General features: G+C 39.2%; 1 protein-coding gene across 2 annotated transcripts in view; it reads right to left on the bottom strand.

Annotated features, from left to right (window-relative positions):
• Positions 1–1,535: 1,535 nt before the first annotated feature.
• The window catches only part of TRUB1 (TruB pseudouridine synthase family member 1), a 51,618-nt gene continuing 29,961 nt past the window's right edge, over positions 1,536–23,192 (bottom strand). Inside the window, exon 9 of one of the 2 annotated variants that reach the window (XM_033420971.2) lies at positions 1,536–1,619. In XM_033420971.2, the coding sequence (XP_033276862.1) occupies positions 1,618–1,619 (2 nt within the window). In that variant the 3' untranslated portion in view covers positions 1,536–1,617. Of the gene's footprint in view, positions 1,620–2,442; positions 4,919–23,192 lie in introns of those variants that run through there. The other variant, XM_033420969.2, reaches the window with a different exon arrangement.

Raw genomic sequence — 23,192 nt, 5'->3', positions numbered from 1 at the left:
GTTGATATTCACTTCGTGCAGCGACTGAGAACATGGATCAGAGTCAATTTCAGGTTCAAATTCTACCTCCCCCACGTGTCAGCTATGAACCTGGGCCAGTTGCTCAGTCTCTTTGGTGTGTTCCTCATCTGTAAAATGGGGATGATAATGTCTGCCTCAGAGGGCTGCTGTGTGGATGAAATGAGTTAATGGATGTCAAGTGATTAGAACAGTTACATCATAAGAGCTCAGCTATCAATTTGTGGTACTTCTGCGTGTTAGTCTTACCTTTTGCTTTCATTCAAAAGCAAGTTCATTTCCCAGCCCTCATGGTGCCTGTGCCCTAATGTCCTCATTTATTACTCTTCATTCCTTTTTTCCGTCCTTTTGGGTATATTTCATTATGCCATTTTGAGTCTTTAACCACGTTAATTTTCCCTCAGGTAATTGAGGGTTGATTGTGGAACTATTGATATTTTGCTTACTAGAAAATTTTAAAAATAATTTTAAAAATTGTAAAATACACATAACGTAAAATATACTATCTTGATGGGTTTTAAGTGTCCAGTTCAATGGTATTAAGTACATTCGTATGTTGTGCAATCATTACCACCATCCATCTTCAGAACTTTTTTCATCTTGTAAAACTGAAACTCTGTACCCATTAAACAATAATTTCCCCTTTTCCCCTCCCTGCAGCCCCGGGTGACCACCATTCACTTTCTGTCTCTTATGATTTCAACTACTCCAAGTCCCTCAAGTAAGTGGAATCATACGGTACTTGTATTTTGTGACTGGCTTATTTCACTTAGCATAATGTCCTCAAGGCTCATCCATGTGGTAGCATATATCAGAATTTCCTTACTTTTTATTTCCTGAAAAATGTTCCCTTGTACGTATAGCCACATTTTCCTTATCTATTCATCTGTCGACACTTGGATTGCTTCCACGTTTTAGCTATGATTGTGAATCATGCTGTTATGAACATGGGTATACAGATATCTCTTCAAGACTCTGTTTTCAATTCTTTTGAGTATATACCTAGATGTGGCATTGCTGGATCATATAGTAGCTCTAGTTTCAATTTTCTGAGGAATCACCACACTTTTCCACAGCAGCTGTACTATTTTACATTTTACATTCCCATCCAACAGTGCACAAGGGATGCAATTTCTCCATATCCTGGCCAACACTTGCTGTTTTCTGTCTTGTTTTGTTTTGTTTTAATTGTGTCTATCCTAATGTGCATGAGATGGCATTCCATTGTAGTTCTGATTTGCATTTCCCTTATGATTAGTGATGCTGAGCATCTTTTTCATGCACTTATTGGTCATTTGTGTGTCTTCTTTGGAGAAATGTCTATTCAAGTCCTTTGCCCATTTTTGAATTGGGTCATTTCTTTTTGTTGTTGTTGAGTTTTAGGAGTTCTTTATATATTCTGGATATTAGTTCCCTATCAAGTGTATGATTTTCAAATATTCTTTCCCATTCTGTGGGATGACTTTTTATTCTGTTGAAAGTGTATTGTTGCACAAAATTTAAAAATTTTATGAAGTCCTACTTGCCTTCTTATTTCTCCTGTTGCCTGTGCCTTTGGTATCATATCCACGAAATCATTATCAAATTCCTATGAGTAATTTCTGAAACACAAAAATACAAATTTTATATGCATCTCTGTTGTTAGGATGTAGTTCTGCGCCCTGACATTTAGGACTGAATTTTGATATGATATAATTTCTAAATGTATGTGTTTGTGTGTATGTCTTTTCTTCAAGCAGCTAAAATCAGCCTGTTGAGGAAAATAGTTAACATAAACAAAATATATTATTTTGCTAGGCTAAGCCAAGATCATGTTGATATGTTAAAAATTCCCAATATAAACTGCATCTGTTGGTTCAATAAACAAATTTAACCATAAAAGCGTCCAAGCAGGTATACTCTACTAATTTTGCTTCGTGTTAATAGATGTCAGAATTAGCTCAACTTTAACTCTGACCCTCTATGCAAAGAACTACCAATCTCCTGGTCCTTCAGGTATAACGTTTAGCTCTCACCGGGCCTAAAAAAAACTGGTCCAGTTATTTTTTAAATATTAGAGGTTCCTACATTGAATGGGAAGATTGAGTTCATCATTTGAAAAGGCAACTTCCATATTAATGCTCATTCAGCGAGTCAGTGCAGAATGTTAAAAATAAAATGCTTTTTAGGGAGAGGGAAGGAAGGAAAGGCAAGATAGGGGTAGGGGATTAAGAGATACAATTTACTATGTATAAAATAAATAAGCTACAAGGATATATTGTACAGCACAGAAAATATAGCTAATATTTTATAATAACTATAAATGGAGTATAAGCTTTAAAAATTGTGAATTACTATGTTGTATACCTGAAACCTATATAATATTGTAAATCAACTATACCTCAATAAATTTTTTAAAAAGTAAACAAACTTTTTAAATAAAATGCTTTGATAAACTGGGTCTGTTTTACAGTTCTGCATCTTTATTTGATCAGTGGCATGGTTGGTTCCAGCAGATACTCTAAAAACTATATTTTCAATGTATTTAGCACACACAGATGTCTTTTATCCATCTCCAATTCATTTAGTGTAGGGAATAAGCTTACTTCTCTCCCAGTGACAAGCCAATTACCTCAATATCAATTATTGCGTGATCAATTTTCTTCCACTGGTTCACCATGTTACCTTTATTTTATATTAAATTACTTTATGCATTTGAGTCTATTCCTGGACTTGATTTCTGCCTCACTGATCTGTTGATTGATCTGCCTCATTGATCTGCTGATTTATTCCTGCACCAATTCAGATTTAGTAACTGTTGCTTCACAGTACTTTTTGTATTTTATGTTACAGAAATTCAATTTAACACTTCCTAGGATTGGGATCCTTTGCTGTGCAACACTGGGGAGGATTTCAATGGTGGAGTTGGGTCAGGAGTACATTTTAAACCTTACAGCACCAAGATTTTCTTTCATGGAGTTGCTTTTTTCCTCTTTTGTCTGAGACACTTGTGATTTTGGAGACTGAGAAGTAAGAAATCCTGAGTGTTCTCCTGCCTCGTTCTCTCATTCTCTCTTTATAGTCTCCTTTTCTTCCGTTTTATGGAGATATAATCGACATTTAACATTGTATTCATTTAAGGTGTACAACATAATGATTCGATATTTGTATATTTTGCAAGATAATTACAACAGTAAGTTAACACCCATCACCTCACACAGTTACAAATGTTTCTTCTTGTGATGAGAACTTTTAAGATTTACTCACTTAGTGACATTCAAATATACAGTACAGTATTGTTAACTACAGTCACCATGCTGCATATTACACCCCCAGAACTTATCTTCTAACTAGAATTTTGTACCTTTTGATTACCTTCACCCATCTCTTCTGCCTTTCACACCTGCTTCTGGCAACCACTAATCCTTTCTGTTTGTATATTTCGGTTTTTTAGGTTCCACATATAAGTGAGCTCACACAGTATTTGTCTTTCTCTGTCTGACTTATTTCACTTAGCCTAATGTTCTCAGAGTCCATCCATGTTGTTGCAAAAGGCAGGATTTTCTTCTTCTTATGGCTGAATAATACTTCATTGTATACATACCACATCTTCTTTGTCCATTCACCCATCGATGGATACTTGGGTTGTTTCCATGGCTTGAATATTATAAATAATGTTGCAGTAAACATGGGGGTGCAGGTATCTCTTTGAGATAGAGATTTAATTTCCTTTGGGTACACACACCAAAGTGGGATTGCTGGATCATATGGCAGTTCTATTTTTAATTTTTTGAGGAACCTCCCTACTGTTTTCCATAGAGGCTGTACCAATTTACATTTTACAATGTACATAGTGTACAAACTTACATGTAAATACAGTTTATGTATCTTAATTACATTAAAGCTGAGTCTTAAACACTTCATAGTTTAGAGCAGATGAGTAACCATTCCAGGTAGACATAGCATGTGCTAGGGTTTTACATTTCTTTGAATCTCTTCTTAATTCTACCTGCAGCTCTCTTTACTCAGAAAGGATCAGATATGATATCTATAAATTTTACTCTATAGAAATATACATGAGTATAAACAATATCTACTTTCTCTGATGTTATTTTTCTAACAAATAGGTCATTCAGGTTATTATTTTGGTCCTCTCTTCCCTCTTTTCTTTTTTCCTTCCTGTCAGTTTTTAATTGAGTCAACTATCTTCTCATTCCTGTTAGTATACTGCCTCATTTATATTTTCATTTTTCCTATCAATTTTTACTTCTTTAACTAATTCTTCATTCAGTAAAAGGCAAGTGGCTTCCATGTCTTTCCATTTCTAACAGAGAAGAGGGAGAGGCAGACATCATAGGATAATCAGAATAGGCTCTGAAGGCATAGAGCTCAGAATAAGGAAGAAGGGACTTCCCTGGTGATGCAGTGGTTAAGAATCCGCCTGCCAATGCAGGGGACACGGGTTCAAGCCCTGGTCCAGGAAGATGCCACATGCTGCGAAGCAACAAAGCCCGCAAGCCACAACTACTGAGCCTATACGCCACAACTACTGAAGCATGTGCACCTAGAGCCCGTGCTCTGCAACAAGAGAAGCCACCACAACGAGAAGCCCCGCGCCGCAACGAAGACCCAACACAAAGACCCAAATTTTTTTTCAATTTTTGAATTTTATTTTATTTATTTTTTATACAGCAGGTTCTTATTAATTATCCATTTTATACATATTAGTGTATACATGTCAATCCCAATCTCCCAATTCATCCCACCACCACCCCGCCCCACCACTTTGGGCTGCCTGCCAGGTTGGTGTCAAATTTTTCCAGGCTGGGAATTCCCTGGCGGTCCAATGGTTAGGACACGGTGATTTCACTGCCACAGCCCAGGTTCACTCCCTGGTCGGGGAACTAAGGTCCCGAAAGCCCTGGGGTGTGGCAAAAAAAAAAAACCCAAGTAATTAAAATTTTCTGGGCTGTCAGAGAGCCTATCCACCACAGGAAGAAGAGGAAACTTGCATCCACTCTTATTCCTGCTGGGAAAGGCCCTTAGGTCTTACCCTGCAAGGAAGGGATGACTTTCTGGCACACTGTGTTCTCTAAATTCTGATTCTAAGGAAGAGAAGGAGAAAAGGAGACCCAGCAATGGAAATGTCCATGGGCTTCTGCAATCAGAAAGTGAGTGGCCCATAGGTCCTTCCAGTGAACTAGTTTCTGAGTAGGATATGGTGACAGCCCTTTCCTAGGGCCTGGTTCCATGTTAGTGTTACTACTCTGCAGAGAAGAGGACCCAGCAGACTTGTGGGTCCCTGAAGGTGGTCACACTCCAATGCCAATGAGTGGATGTGAAAAAGCAGCTCTGGGAAGTCAGAAGAACTGATCTAGAGTTTCCCCATCACCTGGCAGCTCCGAGGCTGCTCCCTATGGGAGGCCCTCCCTGACCCCTGGGCTGCACAGGGCAGCTCTGAGTTCCTCCCTGGTGTGTATCAAGCTTCATCAGGCATGACTCTTCCATCCCTCCTCTGTACTTCATGGGCACAGACTATGTCTGTTTCACCTGGGGGCCTTTCAGAGCCTAGATTCAGTGAGCCTATCATCTATGGCTCAAGCCCAGAGAGGTTCCTTTCCTTCCAATTTTTGCTATGTCCATGCTGGGTTCACATTATCTTATTGCATCATACTTTGGCATTACTCTCAGAAGAGGGAAGTAGTCAGTGTGCTCTGGGAAATATTGCAAAGAATCCTAACAGTTAAGTTTGTTACTGGCATTCAGTCAAAAGATAAGACATACTGGAAAAAAGAATCTGTTAGAAGCTCTTTATTAGATTAGCCAGTTGGATTTACAGGGTAATAAGAGAACAGAAGCTTGATGACCAGAAGTGAAAACTAGTCGATACAAATTAGACATATGCTTTAAATCCTTAGAGAAATAAACAATTTGAAAGAAATGTAATATCAGCATTATTTTTTACAGAAATATGAAAGGAACCAGAGAATTTTCCAAAGATACTCGATCATTGAAAGTTTTACTTAAATGCATTACTTCCAAAATGAATAAGATAGAAATGAAGGCTTGAGAAACAAAATACAAGATCTGAGAGAACATAATTAAATACTTCTCTGAAGAATTTCAACACTGAAGTAAGCTCTCTTTTGTCACACATGGTTAAAAATCTCCCTATACTGGGTTTTGAAGCATTTTCGTGGAGTTTGATTTGGGAGTTACACTGGATACAGTGCAATTGTTGACAAAAAGTTTTTAAGGGGTATATGTTATTCTACCAGATTCAGGTGGGAATCAAGACATAAAGGACAACCCTTTAACTATATCCATACAAGAGTTCATATTCTGCATAAAGAGTCTATTAATTTTTACATACTCATGATCTGCAGTCACAGTTTCCAGCCTCTTGCATGAGACTGTTAGGCAACACTCAACTGACACATCCCACCATCTCTCCATTCCACCGGAGAAAAGGAGGCAACTGAGATCACAGGCAATTGTCTCTTTACCCAACTGGTTGTGCCACTGAAGATGTAGATCCTGCTATGAAGCTCAAAATTTCTGTAATTTCCTATTGGAACCACTAGGCTTGAGTCTGGGCTGAGCACACTATGTTCAAGGGGCACTAAGGCCACCTCAGCTTCTATAAAATTATTCTTCCGAGAGAATTTACATGGATCCCAAGGCTTGCTGCAGCTCCTTTGTCTTTGGGTATTAGGTGATTCCCAAGAATCATTTGCTGAACTCATGAGTTGAAATCAGCAGTGTTTAGAGTCCAAGAGAAGAAATGAAGCAGGAAGGGGCTGCTAGAGCAGCCCCTGAGTTATGCTGAGCAAATAGTACCTGGCTCCTGGCACACTGGTTTCACTCTGTTGAATCCCCTATCATGATTCTGATTTGTTTCACTCGGTTTGGGAATCCGGCCAAAATTACAGTACCCTGCTCCTGGGTTGTCAGTAAGATCAAGTGAGATGACGCATCTAAAGCACTTTAATATAGAACCTAGCATATACTAAGCACCCAATGAAGAGAGAAGAATTGTGGAATATTCTGCGGCACTTAGAATCAATAGACTTGATATGCACATAGCAACAAGGATAAATCTTAAAAACCTAGTTGAGTGAAAAAAGAAAGAGAAAGATACGTAACACAGTAAGCAGCATTATGTAGGTTGATAGTACACAATTTGTAAGAATGCACACAAATAAACAAATACACAGTAAACACATTAGAGCAAATCACCTATGGGGGTAAGGGGGCGTGGTCAGTGAGAGAACAGGAATGGGGAATAAATACATGAAAGAAGAGCAGGCATTGTAAGGCATGGCAATAAAAGTGTGCCGTGAACTGAGCAGTATAACTGACTCCACTCCCTGCCTCTGAGGTTAAAAATAAAAAGATAGGGGCTTCCCTGGTGGCGCAGTGGTTAAGAATCCGCCTGCCAATGCAGGGGACACAGGTTCGAGCCCTGGTCCGGGAGGATCCCACATGCCGCGGAGCAACTAAGCCCGCGAGCCACAACTACTGAAGCCCACGTGCCTAGAGCCCACGCTCCGCAACTAGAGAAGCCACCGCAATGAGAAGCCCGCTCACCAAAATGAAGAGTAGCCCTCGCTCGCTGCAGTTAGAGAAAGCCCGCACGCAGCAACGAAGACCCAATGTAGCCAAAAATAAATAAATTTATTTAAAAAAATAAAAAGTAATAGTTATTATTAATACTCCCAGACCTTCCACACCCTTTCAACTGTAAAATGTCAGAATATCCTTCAGATAGCACCCTTCTTGCACCTGCTCAAGCAGGAAAGCATCTTCCTCCAGCTTTCTGGGTGATTTAACACATAAGGGAATAAGTATCTGAAAAGGCACGGCACTCCCATGTAGCCATTCTGGACTTCAGAGCTAAATTGCAAAGTTGGTTCTACACATGTGATTTCATCTATGAAAAGAGGGAAAGGTAGGAAACTGACACAGAAAAAAAAAATGATTTCTTAGAGTGTTGCTATCCCTTACAGTGGAGGGTCAGCTGCCTCTTTTCGTCCATTAGTTCAAGGCAAGATTGACTGAACGTGGCTGTTACCATATCCCTTCAAAAGCATGGCCTGTGAATAATGCTTCAGTAAATATGGGAGTGCACATTCACATGAGCCAAAACATGGAAACAACTCAAATGCCCATCAACAGATGAATGGAAAAACAACCACGTGGTACATATACATAACAGAATATTATTTAGTCACGAGAAGGGAGGATATCCTGCCATTTGTGACAACACGGATGGACTTTGAGTATATTATGCTAAGATAAGTCAGACAAAGACAAGTACTGTATGTCACTTATACATGGAATCTAAAAAAGTCAACCTGTAAAAAGTAGAGAGTAAAAATGCTGGTGACCAGGGAGATGGGGTGTGGATAAGATTTATGGTGTTTAAGGGTACAAATGTGTAACAAGTAGTAAATAAGCCACAGAGATCTAATGCACAGTATAATGAATACAGACAATAATATTGTACTATAATTATGTAATGTGATAAATATCGCTAAAACATATTACAATATTACAATGCATAAATGTATCAAAGTAACATACTGTATACCTTAATCTTACACAACGTTACATGTTGAATTAATTCAATAAAACAATTTTTTTAATGAAAGAAAAGACAGCCTATGGAATGGGAGAAAATAATTGCAAACCATATATTTGACAAGGGGTTAACAATGTAAATATGTAAAGAACTTCTACCAAAAAAAAAAAAAAAAGCACAGCCTGATCCGGCAGCTGCAGGAGGTGGGCCGTCCGCATCTGCATGTCCAGTGACATAGTGAGTAATCTTGGTATCTTGATGTTGCAAATGCTCGCACTTAGCTTGATCAGTGCTGGCACAGCAGAAAAGAACGGATGGAAAAATGTTTGGATTTTAAAGGTAACAGAGAGAAGTTGGAAAACAACTACTGGCTGGCCAAGACTGAGAGCTTTGCTGGAGGCTGGTACGGGATTGTATTTTTCCGCTGACAGCTGAAAATGAGCCCAGCTCCAGTGGAGCTTTTTTTCTTCCTTTCTCAAGGTTACCCGCAATTCTAGTGATCAGTACTCTCAGGAAAGCAAGAAAATGGATTGGAGGGTTTCAGCTTGTTGTTCTATTATCCATTATAGGTCTGAAAATATGTTTTCGCACCACGTTGTCTGCTTGTAAACACAATATCCATTTCCTTACACTACTGCATATGCACCAGTGTTATTACCAAGGTGAACAGATCTCAGCAGCCCCCGAAGGCACCCTGCCCTCCGCATCCAGCGGCGCTGCCATTCTCTTCTTAGATGAGAGGTCTCATCCCCTGGGCTCCACTACGAAACCCTGTCCCGGTCTCCTCTCTTGGCCTCTGACTGACCCTCTCTCAAATGGCTCATTCTGTTCAACTTTCTCCTCCCACCTGCCAAGCCAGGGCTGCTCCTGTGTGTGTGTATGTGTGTGTGTTGTCAGCCCCCGTATAGACACATATCAGAATCTGGGAGTAAGGGTTGAGTTCAAAAACAAAGTGGCGTTTTGTCCATTGCTTTGATTTCCTTCACAGTATTTAATGTGACTTGCATTATAAATAACATTACAGGAGGATATGAAGTTCTTGCGCTCATCAAAGGCGATGTGAGTTCTTCAGAGTCTAAGAAACCTGGGTCTATCCGTAGATATTTTCAAGGGTCTAATCCTCAGCTAGTGATCAGCTCACTGTCCCTGTGATTACTGGGTCTCTCTCTTCCACACACTTAAGTTCACTCTCCTCACTGATCTCATGCACAACTACAGCTTTCATTTTTACTTCTGTGTAAACAACTCCTAATTCTCTAGTCCAGAGGTGCCTCTCCCCGCCTCTCCCCGCCTCTCCCCTCTCCTCCCCTTCTCCCCCTACCCCCCACACAATCTTCTATGAGCATCAGCCTAGTAATTAAGAGCATGGGCTCTGGGGTCACAGTGCCTGGGTTCAAATCTTCGCTCTGCACTAATCAGCTGGTATAACCTTAGGCAAACTACTTAATTTCTCTGTGCCTCAGTGTTGTCATCTGTAAGATGGGGATATGGTACTTATCTTAGAGGGCTGCTGGGAGACCTCAGTGGGAATAATACAGAGCGGGGCATGCAGTAACTGCTCAGTAAGTATTGGTTGTTTTTCTGGTCATTTGGCCCAGAATAATCCAATTACAAATAATTTCAAATGGTCTCTGAACCTACTCTTTTCAAGATGACCAACAAACTCAAGTTCTCCAGGTTCGGTCAGAACTGGCTCTGACCTGACCAGTTCCCTCATTAGCACGGGCCAGTACCCCGTTCATTCTCCCCAGGCTTCCTCCTACCACATCGGCCTGATTTGGGATGACTAAGGACTCAGAAGTCATTCAGCTTCTCCATCTACACTCTGCCTAGAAGGATGACCTGATCCTAGCCCACGAACATCCGTCACACATTGAAGAATCTCAGCTCTTCAGCCTCCATCTCTCCTTTGAGACCAGCCCAACCGCAACTCCTGAATATAACACTTCTCAAGCCAGCACAGGCACTTCTCAACATCCTCTGGATTTCCACACCTGCTTCTCCCCCAGTCTCACCTTCTTCAGGTGCTCAGAGAACAAGACCTGTGCGGGGAGAGAAAGGAACCCACTGCAGAGTCCTGTCAAGAGCTGTGTGTGGCTTGGATTGGAGTTGTGCTCTGGGGAAGGTGAGTAGTGGGCATATACCAGATTGCCTTGGCAAGGGATGGGGTGAGGAGAGAGGCAGTCTTGGGGGCAGGTGCCAACACGCAGTGTATGTGAGATGGGCAAGGTTAAGAGAGAAAGACAGAGTGAACCTCACATCAAAGACTCTTAGCGGCAAACCATGGGGGATGTTCTGGGCACCCGAAAGAATGTGTGTTGTGCTGCCTACCACTGAATAGGTGTGGGAGAAAGAAGACTCTTTTCATGAGAGAGTTTTTAGGGAAGCTAAGTGACAATTAAAGGAAATGGAATGTTGCAGAAAAGGGTAGATAAACCCAACACAGATCCTCATAACCGGATGTAACTGCCCAGTTCCCTGAATTCTCCTGGTACTATATAGATATAGCGATATACAGCTTTAAAATTTTTTTAAGTGATATTTCAAACATGCAGAAAATTATAGACTTGTGTTATAAATATCCTTATACCCACCACCCCGCTGTAACGTATGTATCTTTTTAATGGCAACTGCCTCTGTAGTATTGTATTGCTATGCATTCACTTTATTTTCTTGTATTATAGAAAATGCCTTGAGGGCAGAGACTCACCCTCCTCTTTGTATCTCAGAGGCATCTAACACACGGAGTAGGTCCCCTAATATTTGCTAAGTTAAACTGCATTCTTGAAAGACCTTGAAGAGATCTTCAGGAGAAAAGAAATTGTGGCAAGCAACATATACTATTCTTACAGATTTGAGAATCCGCAGCTATTTTTAAGGTATATTAATTCAGAAGGAAGACTGTAAGTGAAAATAGGGCAGTAGCTGCATCTCATGACATGTAACAAAGAAAACGTATTTCATTTGTTGACATCCTTGGCTAATATTTCTGATTCTGGAATCAAAGCCACAGGCAACCCAAATCACAACTTTCCCCTGTAGGCTATCAATTTCTGTGCCCTCCTACAAGTGCTAAATATATTTGATTTACTAAGAAAGATGTTTAGCCAATAACAATTAACCATTAGCTATAGCAGGTTTTTCATTAGGCAGCGTTAAAGCCTTTGTCAAGTCCCAGTTGCTCTGTCTTCTGCCCTAACACGCCTTTTACCTACTAGAAATCCAGGAAAGTGTTATACTGCCTGATATATTAGAATGCCTACCATATCACTCCTTGACACAGCTACATCAATGACGTACGAGAATTCCCAGAAGAACTTGCTATATACCACGGTAAATGAGACTTTAAATAGTAGTTGCAAGTAGTTAGGGTGACAATGGCATCTGGTTGTCCTGGATAACCCCAGTTTAGACCTGCTGTGAATCAATAATGTCTCAATTATTTTAGGACTCCCATTTCACTCTCACAAGCATCGGGGTTGAGATACTAAATTATATGGTCACCCTATCAATCCCCTTACCTAACTTTTTACATCACATGACTGCCTTATGTGAATGAGACTTCCATTTTTTTATTTGTATAGTGTCCTGACAAATGAATTAAGTAAGACTCTTTGCTTTGTTTTAGGAAGCCACACTAGACATCACAAACAAGTCTCTATTTTTGGCAAGCTTTCTGAACAGAACACAAACTGAAATAAATCCATTCACCCAGATGTTACCATCACAAATTGTGCTGACACGGCACAACTGCCTTTCCACAGGGGAAGAGTAAACCATCAAAAAACAATAGGAACTAAAATTTAAATTACACAATAAAAATGTTCAACATTTTAAGTCTAGGACTGTGTTTACTGAATTTAAGTCAAAACGAGCTTAAATTTCAAGACAACAAAAATCGAGGATGGCTTTTTATTATAGATAGGATCTCTCCCTCTCTCTTTTATTTCTTCTGCATCAACTTCAGGAAAGGAAAAATAGGACTTCCCTGATGGCGCAGCGGTTAAGAACCCGCCTGCCAATGTAGGGGACTCGGGTTCGAGTCCTGCACCGGCAAGATCCCACATGCCGCGGAGCGATGAAGCCCGTGCACCACAACTACTGAGCCTGCGCTCTAGTGCCCGCGAGCCACAACTACTGAAGTCCACGCTCCTAGAGCTGGTGATCCACAAGAGAAGGCACCGCAATGAGAAGCCCGCCCACAGCAACGAAGAGTAGCCCCCACTCGCTGCAACTAGAGAAAACCCGCGTGCAGCAACGGAGACCCGACGCAGCCAAAAATAAATAAATAAAATTTTTAAAAAAGAAAGGAAAAATAAAACAACACTAGAATAACAGTAGTTATAACTATATTTTCAGCCTAGAAATTTCAGCCCAATTTTCAGCAGCAATGTTCCGTCAGAATCAAACATTTCCTATATGGTTTAAAAACACAATGAAAATCTGGCACTTTGGGAGCTTATGTGAATACAGCTTTAACTTCTTATTTTCAGAGAAAAATGAGATTTAACTTAAAAACAAAAAAACTAAGGCAATGTCCCAAAGGTCCTTATTAAAAAAAAAAAACTCAACCTGCTGTTCACATTCAATAATTCAAATCAATGATCCTTTTAAGCCCTTAGCAATGCATGAACCAATGGGGGAAAGCAATCTAACACTTCATGCATTTAGGGGATTGCATTAGAAAAACTTTTAGGCTGCTTCTGCTTTTATAAATGCAAATATATGCAGAGCAGACAGATTGGGATCTGTACAGTTTAGCAATGATCGAAACTTGTAATTTTTGAAAATGGGACAGATGTCCAGACTAGTTATATTAAGATGCTTCTTACTGAAGAAGAAACCAAACAAACAATCCAATTCCACCTCCTCCTTAAGAAGGAAACAAATAGGAGCTTTGCTGGTGGCGCAGTGGTTAAGAATCTGCCTGCCAGTGCAGGGGACACAGGTTCGAGCCTTGATCCGGGAAGATCCCACATGCCACGGAGCAACTAAGCCCATGCGCCACAACTACTGAGCCTGTGCTCTAGAGCCCGCGGGCCACAACTACTGGGCCCATGTGCTGTAACTACTGAAGCCCATGCACCTAGAGTCTGTGCTCTGCCACAAGAGAAGCCACCGCAATGAGAAGCCCACACACCGACCGCAACCAAGAGTAGCCCCCGCTCGCCACAACTAGAGAAAGCCCGCCTGCAGCAACAAAGACCCGACGCAGCCAAAAATAAATAAATAAGTATTTTAAAAAAGGAAACAAATAAACAATGTTACCACAAATTAGAATAAGCTATATATCATCCTGTTTCTTTCATAGAATCTGAAAGTTGAAAGACAGCTTAGTGTAGAGGAATAAATATTTCTAGACTGTATCATTCACTGCATTACTCATATTCCTGTCCCAACTACACCGGAAATGGGGGGAAATGCTTCCGCCTTCAAGGACCACTGATAGGCTAAAGGTTAATTGAGAGATCAGCTAGATCTCTGGTCAATAAATAAGGGCTGAATGAATGTCCTTTATTCAGGACATTTTTATTTATAAAAATGTATTTTTTAATATTTATTTTATTAAATATAAAAAATAAAATATACTTCATATTTATTTTAAAATATAAAAAATAAAATGTATTTTATTTATAAAATAAATATTTATTTTATACTTTATTCACACCCTTAAAATTGTTGAGTGTCCACTGTCTTCCTATACTTGGCATATTCTGGCTCCTAAGGCTTATCTGATGATACGGAGTGCCTAGAATGCGCCAGGCACTGGGGAAATTAGATGAAAACATAGTAATTGCCCTCAAAGAGCCCTCAGTCCTCATATCAAGTAAAGATATGATTAAAATGGGGTGCTAAGTATGGTAATGAACGTGTATACAAGGTACCATGGCAACTGAGATGAGGATGGATTGATTCTGACTGAGCCCTGATGAAAGATTTCATTACTATACACTTGGAGTCTTGAAAAATCGCTAGGTATAGGTGCTAAGAGTTTAAACAGAGGCATGACATGATCGATCAGCTGTGTTGCAGAACAGCCACGCTGGAGGCAAAGTGGAGGATAATGGCAGAGGGAAGAGGCTAGCGGTGAGGAAGTCTAAATACGGTGACTGCAATAGCCCAGATGAGAGATGATAAGGGCCTGAGCTAATCGAGTGATGTTGGGGCCGGAGGAAGGACGTCTGGACACGAGAGAGACTCAGACAAACCTGTCCACCGTTCAGCCTCTGCGACATTTCCAGACAGCTCCAGTGGCTCCCGGATCCATTCTTACACTGAGCTGGAATCCGCCTCACGTTTGCTGGCCTAGTGGTGCACTCTGGAGAAATTCAGACATGACAGGTCCTCAAATGCTGGGTCTGTATTCATGTTGGATTGCCATTAGTGAAATTCAGATAAAACATTTATACTCCTCTAACAAACAAAAGAGCAAAGTTGGGATACACATTTCAAATGTTCCCTAAATCTCTTGCCCTAAACATTCACCTGCAAGGTAAGGTGAGATCTGCCCTGAGAGGCTAAAGGAGGGACGATGGTTTTGTAAGAAGTTTTTAAAAGCTTCAGCTTCATAGATGTTTGCTGGGTTTTGAAATCATTCACTTCGTGAGTTACCCAGCTTCTTGCTTCACAAACTCTACAAACAAGGGGGCAATGTTTCTTCATTCAAGAGAATAAGATATGGCCATTCTGAAGGCACCTGGTTCTCTGCTCAATGGCCAGTACTTTCCATGAACAAGGGACAGGGGAGCAGGAGAGGTCAGTTAATGGTTCAACAACCCTGCTCTCTGCTCTTTCACTAGAAATTCAACCTCCTGAAGCTACCACTAGAGGCCTACAATTCTAAGAATTTCCTTGGATATCCCTCTACAGTTTTAGAAAGAGTCCTTCAGCCCAGCCCCATCTATCTCTCAGATTAAGGCGGTGAGCAGAGGCCCGGGTCAACCAGAAGTCTGTGTGTGGGGCCGTTAGGCTTTTCTATTCAGGGAGGTCAGCGAGTAATAAGACACTACTGAATTTTGTTCAGGAAAATTTAGATTTTTTATTATCAAAGTTTTCAAATAGACATAAAAGAGTAAAACGAACTCACATATGTCCTCCCTTCAGATTCAACATTATCAACATTCTATCACTCTTGCTTCATCTGTCCCTTTCTTTCATCCTTTTTCTTTCTCCCTCCCTCTCTTCCTTCTTTGCCTTTCCTTTTTTCTTTCTTTCTTTCCCTCCCTTCCTCCCTCCTTTCTTTTGTGTAGTAGTACTTTTAAGCAAATCTTTTACATCATGTTGTTCTACCTCTAGATTTCAGAGTAACATTAAAAAATGACATTTTCTTATATAAACACAGTATCACTATCACACCTGACCATGTAAATAATAAGTCTCTAACATCGTCTAATACCTAGCTCACAGGAAAGTTTTAGAAGTCAGAAGGCTTGCAATCTCTATTGCTTCTCTAGGGAAAGACTATGCCACAGAGCGCTTTCCTAGATTATCAGGAAATTTCTCCTTACGTTCAGCTTAAATTTACATCCTATTACTGCATATTACACCCCCCATGTATCACGCTAAATAATTAATCTACCTGTTTAATGTCTACACATTTCAGATATTTGTACATAGTTAGCTTCTCTTTCCGTAGTCTGTACCTAACTGAACTATACATATTTAATTCTTTTAATCTTCCCTTACTCATCAGTGCCCTCAGCTCCTAATCATTTTGGTGCTTTGCTTTGAACCTTGTCCAGCTGGTTTCCATAAGCCCAGCGATGAGGAGGCCAGAACCAGATGCAGTGTTCCAAGGGTAGTCGCACCCAAATTCAACTGCTCCCCATTTCTCTTCTGAATGCTCAATCCCAAACCACAAGAGCCTTGCTTTCTGTCACATTATAACAGAAACAAATGTCTTGTTATCTGCTTTTATTCCCAGTTATTTTTTGGCATTACAGCCTGTGTTTCATTCTTCCCACAAAATATCTGTGCTTCAGATCACTCTTCTCCAGATGTAATATGACAGCATTTGGGAATCAAAAGAGTACAGGCACCCAGCTCTGCCACTCTGGCGATGTGACCCTGCAAGTCCCCTAGCACTCAGAGCCACTTCAAGTCCTTCACCTAAATAACAGATAAAGACTAATTCTTCCTACTTCACTGGATTGTTGGAGGGTCAAATGAGGTGATGTAAATGAAAAAGGTTCACTAACTTTAATGGCATGTATGTTTATATGTGTGTGTGTATATATCTACATTAGTACACTAAATATACAAAAGGTGAACATCTACGTTCTCTAAAGATTTTTCTACTTGCACCAATAGCCTACTGTACCATTTAATAATCTTTGCTGTCAGGAAATTCTTTATTTCAGCTCAGTTCTTCCCACCAAAGCAATATCTTAGAAAGCCTCTTAAGACATATATACCTGGAATCCATAAGCCGTGAGAATTTCAGATTTATCCTTCACTTAAATGTAAATCAGGTATATGGCATTTGCTTCTGTTTACTATTTACTGAGGTCTAAGAAGTATGCTAACCACTTTACCTGAATGTCCTAATTTAGACTTCATAATTTCATGAAGTAGTCGCTATTAATATCCCCAATTTACATATGAGGAAACTGGGGCTCAAGAAAGTTAATTAACTTTCTTAAGGTTAATAGCTGAGTAAGCAGTAGAACTTGGAAAACCTAACAACTCCAGAGCCCATGCTTTCAACCACGGGCATGATTTATATAATATTTCAAATAATAATCAGGAACCCCTAATTACAGATTAAATTCAACAAACCTACTATAAGCCAGACACTTAGAGGAGAAGTGAAAAGGCGTAGTTCTTTTCAGGAGGCTCACTGTTTGGTCACGGAACACATAGCTATTAAAAAAGGAATAAGCAAGTGGTCATCGTTATCATAGGCAGCTGTACCAACTATCCGATGCCTAAGAAAATGCTTACTCCTATGCAAAAACTCAGATTTGTTTCTTTTAAGAAAAACTATTTGATGACTATTGCTAATCATTTTTCCTCCAATTCCCTGGCTGTCAATTATCTAATAAATCACTGAATATCATCTATTTTCCTTTAAACTGTCCATTCAAAGATCTATTATCTGAGAATACTCTAGTTCAGAGTTTTTTCATTACCTCAGTCCTGGATTACTGTACTAGATTCAGTTCCAGCTGGACTTTTCTGCCTCCTGTTCCCACCTCTTTAGTTCTTGCCATGCACCACTGCCAGATTAACCTCCTTAAAACAAAGCTTCCATATGAACTAGTCCCTCCTCTGAAGCTTTACTCAATTCTGCCTTTCAAGGCTCCGAACGATGTGATGCCAATCTGCTTTTCCAACCACATATCAGCATAAATCCTCCTCTCCACCCAGACCATTCTCCTCTTTCCTGACTGAATATGCCTTGTACACTGCCATCTTCACTGGAACTATTCTCCCCTCTGTCTGACTTTTCTCTTCTTTGAATAGTATCTATTGTTCAAGGCTCAAATCAGGTCTTCCTTCTCAATGGAGCTGTACTGAACATCCAGGTTCTCCTTCCTCTGTTCTCAGTAGGAGCTCAACAAATGTTTGCAGAAATTATTGCTCCATTAAACATCAATAGCATTTTTTGGCAATATCACTCACTGATACTTATGCATTGTCTTATGGCGCTACTTACATTCTTATATGTACATTTCTTGAGTTCCTATTTGAAGTAAAGTGAAAGCTTCTTAAAGGCCTGAACCATGTCTTCAAGACTTCTTTTGTATGCCATACATTGTTTGACTATTGACATATTTAAATAATATGGAATAAAATCACCTAGTCAACACCTTTAGATAATATAGTCAATTCTACAAGCCAAAAGAATAGTCATGACTTAAGATATCTGGTCTCTAAGTCCTATCCTTACTAATGCCTTAATCTGGAGTTGGGAAAAGTTATTTTTCTATGTCCTAATTTTCTCACCTATAATAGAAGAATTAAAAGTCAAATAATTTCAAAGCACCCTGAAGAGATGAATGCTAACTTATTAAATGCTTTGCCATTTGTCAAGGGCTTGACAGATTATTTTCTAAGGATATAAAATTAACTACAATGTAATGGTGTTGCAAGTCATTAACTTTATCTGTCTTAATCGCTCTTTGGATATGGAGAGTTTCATTTCTAGCAAAAACAAAAGATAAAATAACCTCAAAATCCTCACGACTATAAATCCTGGGGAAATTACATGTAAGCAATTTTTAAGGTTCTTCTTTCACTTAGACATAAAAAGCTTTAAGAGAATGTCAATCACACCCTAACAGCAAGAAAAAACTGCGTAACTTCTTGAGCCCACCAGGGAGCTACGGTTGGGAGGTAAAACGAGTTCAAACGGGTGACACACTCTTCAGAGGAGAGATGGGAAACGAACTGTTTCACTTTGGGCATAATACAGAAGGAAGGAGCCAGTCATCATAAAAGCAGGTGAAAACAGCTGAAATTTGAAATAAATTCTTAAAAGGCCAAGAGTGACAGTTTAGAAACTTTGGGAGCCCCACACATAAAAGAAGTCACTTCCTAGTTCTTTTCCAAGGGTTTCCACTAGTTGCTCGTAGGAAAGATTAGGGGCAGGACAGGAGACCTGAGAAAGACCCTGTAGGTGGCACCAAGTCATGAAACCCACCTGCTACATGAACCTTTCTCTTATATGAAGCAAAAGCTATAAGTGCTGGGGGAGAGGAGAGATCCAAGCAAAGATGCACTGCCTCTGGTGAAAGGGTGGAAGAAAAAACTGCCCACTACTGGAGGAAGGGGAGAAAGTAAGTTCAGCTCAGGATCCTGCACTGATACAAAGCAGTGATCTGCTACCACTGGGGAACGGGCAGAATTGCTCAGAGACTCCACCCCTGAAGTCCAGGGCTGCAGGGCCTAAGACTGAGGCTGGAGTGAGAGAACTGAGGAAACACCCCCTTGAACCTCACTATTGTAACAAGCAATAGCAGTTTACCACCGGGAGAGGTGAAAAAGCATGGGTCAGATTCCTTCCATTCCATAGGTATGATGGACTTGCTGAAATCTGAGCATGGAGAGGAACACTGCGAAAAATCCTTCCACAATCCAGACTCCCACTGAACACAAAGTAGCAGCAGACCACTCCTACAGTGACTGGAAGTCTGGTACACTGACAGTAAATATAACAACAATAAACCCAAACCTTTTTCAACTACTGACTACACTGCCCCAATCCCCACACTAATGGCCTGACAGAAGATGTGTGCCCATCTCTGAATTTATTTATTTCAATGTATATTTATACACAATATTTGGCATTCAATCAAGAAATATGAAACATACACATAAGTAATAAAAAAGACTGTATGTAACAAAGCAATCAACAGAAATAGGCATGACCCAGGTGTCAGAAATATCAAAGACTTTAAAATAACTTTGATTAATATAATGGACCTATATAGTGGAAAAGGTAGACAACATGCATGAAGAAATAGGGAATTTCAGTAGAGAGATGGAAACCGGAAAAAAACACTGAATTAAAAAACGTGATATCAGAGATGAAGAATTTTTTTAGCAAGTGTATCAGCACACTAGATATGGCTGAGAAAAGAATCAGTGAACTTGAAGACAGGTCAACAGAAATTGTCCAAACTGAAATACAAGTTTTTAAAAAAAGAGCAGAGCATCCAAGAGGTATGCACCAATATCGAAAGGTTGAACATAATAATTTGAGTCTCAGGAGAAAAGCGAGAGCAAGGAGTAGAGTAAATATTTGAAAAGATAACGGCTGAGAATTTTTCAAAATTGATGAAAATAAACTGAAAATGCAAGAAATTGAGAAGCCCTCACAAGGATAAATACAAAGGAAAACACACCTAGACACATCAGAGTCAAACAGCCAAAAACTACAGATAAAAACCTTGAACCAAAGATAAAACCTTGAAGGTAGCCAGAGAAACTAAACAAGCCAGAAGATAATTAACAACATTAAAGTGCTGAATGGAAAGAAAAAAAAAAAAAGTTAACAATCCAGATTTATATATCCAGCAAAAATATCTTTCAAAAGACAAAGGTAAAAAAAAAACACTTTTCAGACAAACAAAAGCTGAGAAAATTCATTGCTCTCAGACTTGTGTTATAAGAAATGTTAAAGGAAATTACTCAGAAAGGAGTATGATACCAGATAGAAATTTGCATCTACATTAAAAAATGAAGAACAGCAGAATGTACATAAATATAAAAGTTTTAGAAAGTCAGGGGTCAGCAAGCTACAACATGAAGGTAAATACAGTTTTATTGGAACATAACCACATCCACTCATTTATGTGTCTTGTCAAGGGCTACTTTCACAAAACAATGAAAATGTTTGCTGACCCCTGGTCTAAAGCAATAAAGTAAAAATAAAGATCATCAACAACAGAAAAAAACCAATATATTATAGAGTTTATAATATATGTAAAAGTAAAAAGTATGAAAACAGCACAAACAATAGAAGATATGGAAATATACTCTTGTAAGATTTCTACAATATACATGAGGTGGTACAGTATTATTTGAAGGTAATCTGTGATAAGTTAAAGACATGTATCATAAATTCTACAAAAAACAGTAAGAAAAAATTTTAAAGAGGTAACATTAACAAGCCAAGAGTGAGAAATAATGAGTAAGATGTAATAGAATGCTAAAAATACTCAAAATTGAAAGCTAATCAAGTGCCCATCATTCAGTAAAATGGACAAATGTAGGTATATTCACACAATGGAATACTAAACAATAATGAGAATGAATGGCCTATGAACGTGTGCAACAACATGGAAGAACCTCACTAATGTAATTTTGAGCAAAAGAAGCCGAACATGGAAAGAGTATATACTGTATGCTTTATTTATATAAAGCACAAAAGCAGACAAAATTAACAATCTATAATGTTAGATATGGTTACCCTTGGCAGTGGGGTGGGGCTGGGAGCTAGTAACTGGAGGGGAACCTCTAGAGGGCCTCTAGTGGACTAGTAATGATCTGTTGTGTTCTTTTTTATTTGGTTGTTGGTTGCACATGTTTGCTTTGTAAAAATTCAGATGATACATTTATGATATGTGCAAGTTTCTGTATAGATATTAAATATCAGTAAAAATTATATACACACACATATAAAACTTTTATTTATACTTATATATATATATATGATATATATTTAAACTAAAGCCCTGATGAAAGACAACACACACAAAAAGAAGGATTTTGAAAAAAAAGAAGTTAATGTTCTATAAACTTTAAGAAACCACAGTAGGGCTTCCCTGGTGGCGCAGAGATTGGGAATCCGCCTGCCGATGCAGGGGACGCGGGTTTGTGCCCCGGTCCGGGAGGATCCCACGTGCCGTGGAGCGGCTGGGCCTGTGAGCCATGGCCGCTGGGCCTGCGTGTCTGGAGCCTGTGCTCTGCGCGGGAGAGGCCACAACAGTGAGAGGCCCGCGTGCCGCAAAAAAAAACAAAACAAAAAAACAAAAAAAACCACAGTAATCGCTGAAACAAATACATGCATAAACAGTAAATTAAAATAGCAGAAGAATGAATTCATATCTGGGAAAAAGGTTCAAGGAAATTCCCCAAGAAGAAGCACTGAGATAAAGCACTGGAAAATATGAAAGAGTAATTAGACACAATAAAATGAGAAGACATAAATCTAACAGAAGTACTAGATGGAAAAGATGTGATATTCAAAGAGATAAGGGATGAGAATTTTCCAAAACTGATGAACGTGAAAATTCAGGCTTAAAAAGAACAAGCTCTGAACAGAATAAATACAAATCACCTACACTCACCAGCCTATTTTAGTTCTGCAAAAGTTCTTAGAGATAGACTAGTCTGTCTCCTTTGTTTTAAATATAAGAAAGCTGAGGCCTAAAAAGATTAAGTGATTTGCCTGGATCAAGAAACTGACTGTTAGCGGAGACGGAAATCATCTTAATATGTTATATTTTAAGAGTTACGAATAAGAGGAGCAAAATATAGTTTCTGACTTCAACTTTCCTACTGGTATGATTATGTAACACAGCAAGATGAACATGAACAGCAATATGAACAGCAATATTCCTGTTCAAAGAGAGAATTTTAACTCAAGTTGAAACTATGAAGGCACTACTGATTCAAGTGCTATGTAATAAGTGTTTAACAAGTGACATTTAATAAATGATTAGGCCAGGCTACAGCTGCCCACACATACCTTAAAGAAACAGCTTCAAGACAAGTCTTCTATTTCAATTTAATTACAAGACCATTACAATCATTTCAAGCCATAAAGCTTATATTTATCATATTCCTCTATTTAAATGTTTCAATATTTTAGAGTGCTTTTTGAATTATAATTTTTCTATTATATACATCATGATATGAGGTAAATTACTTTCTTCTTTTGAAATAGAACTAATTAAACCTTTAAATGTTCATTGTAAGTCTGATACAAATTTCTAACTGATCAGAGCGGCATAAAATGTACCGAAGACCTTTTAACGTACTGAAGCATTCTTTTCTTATGTAGTACAATGAATCATTTCTGATGACGGATCAGTAGCTTGTATTAATTCAAGTATTTAAGAAGAAAAGACCTAGTCAGTATAGGAAAATGTGAGTTTAGCCC

This window comes from Orcinus orca, chromosome 14 (genome assembly GCF_937001465.1).
Source record: "Orcinus orca chromosome 14, mOrcOrc1.1, whole genome shotgun sequence".
Lineage (NCBI taxonomy): Eukaryota > Metazoa > Chordata > Mammalia > Artiodactyla > Delphinidae > Orcinus > Orcinus orca.
The sequence above is the reverse complement of the archived record's forward strand: the minus strand, read 5'-3'. Positions and strand labels throughout refer to the sequence as shown.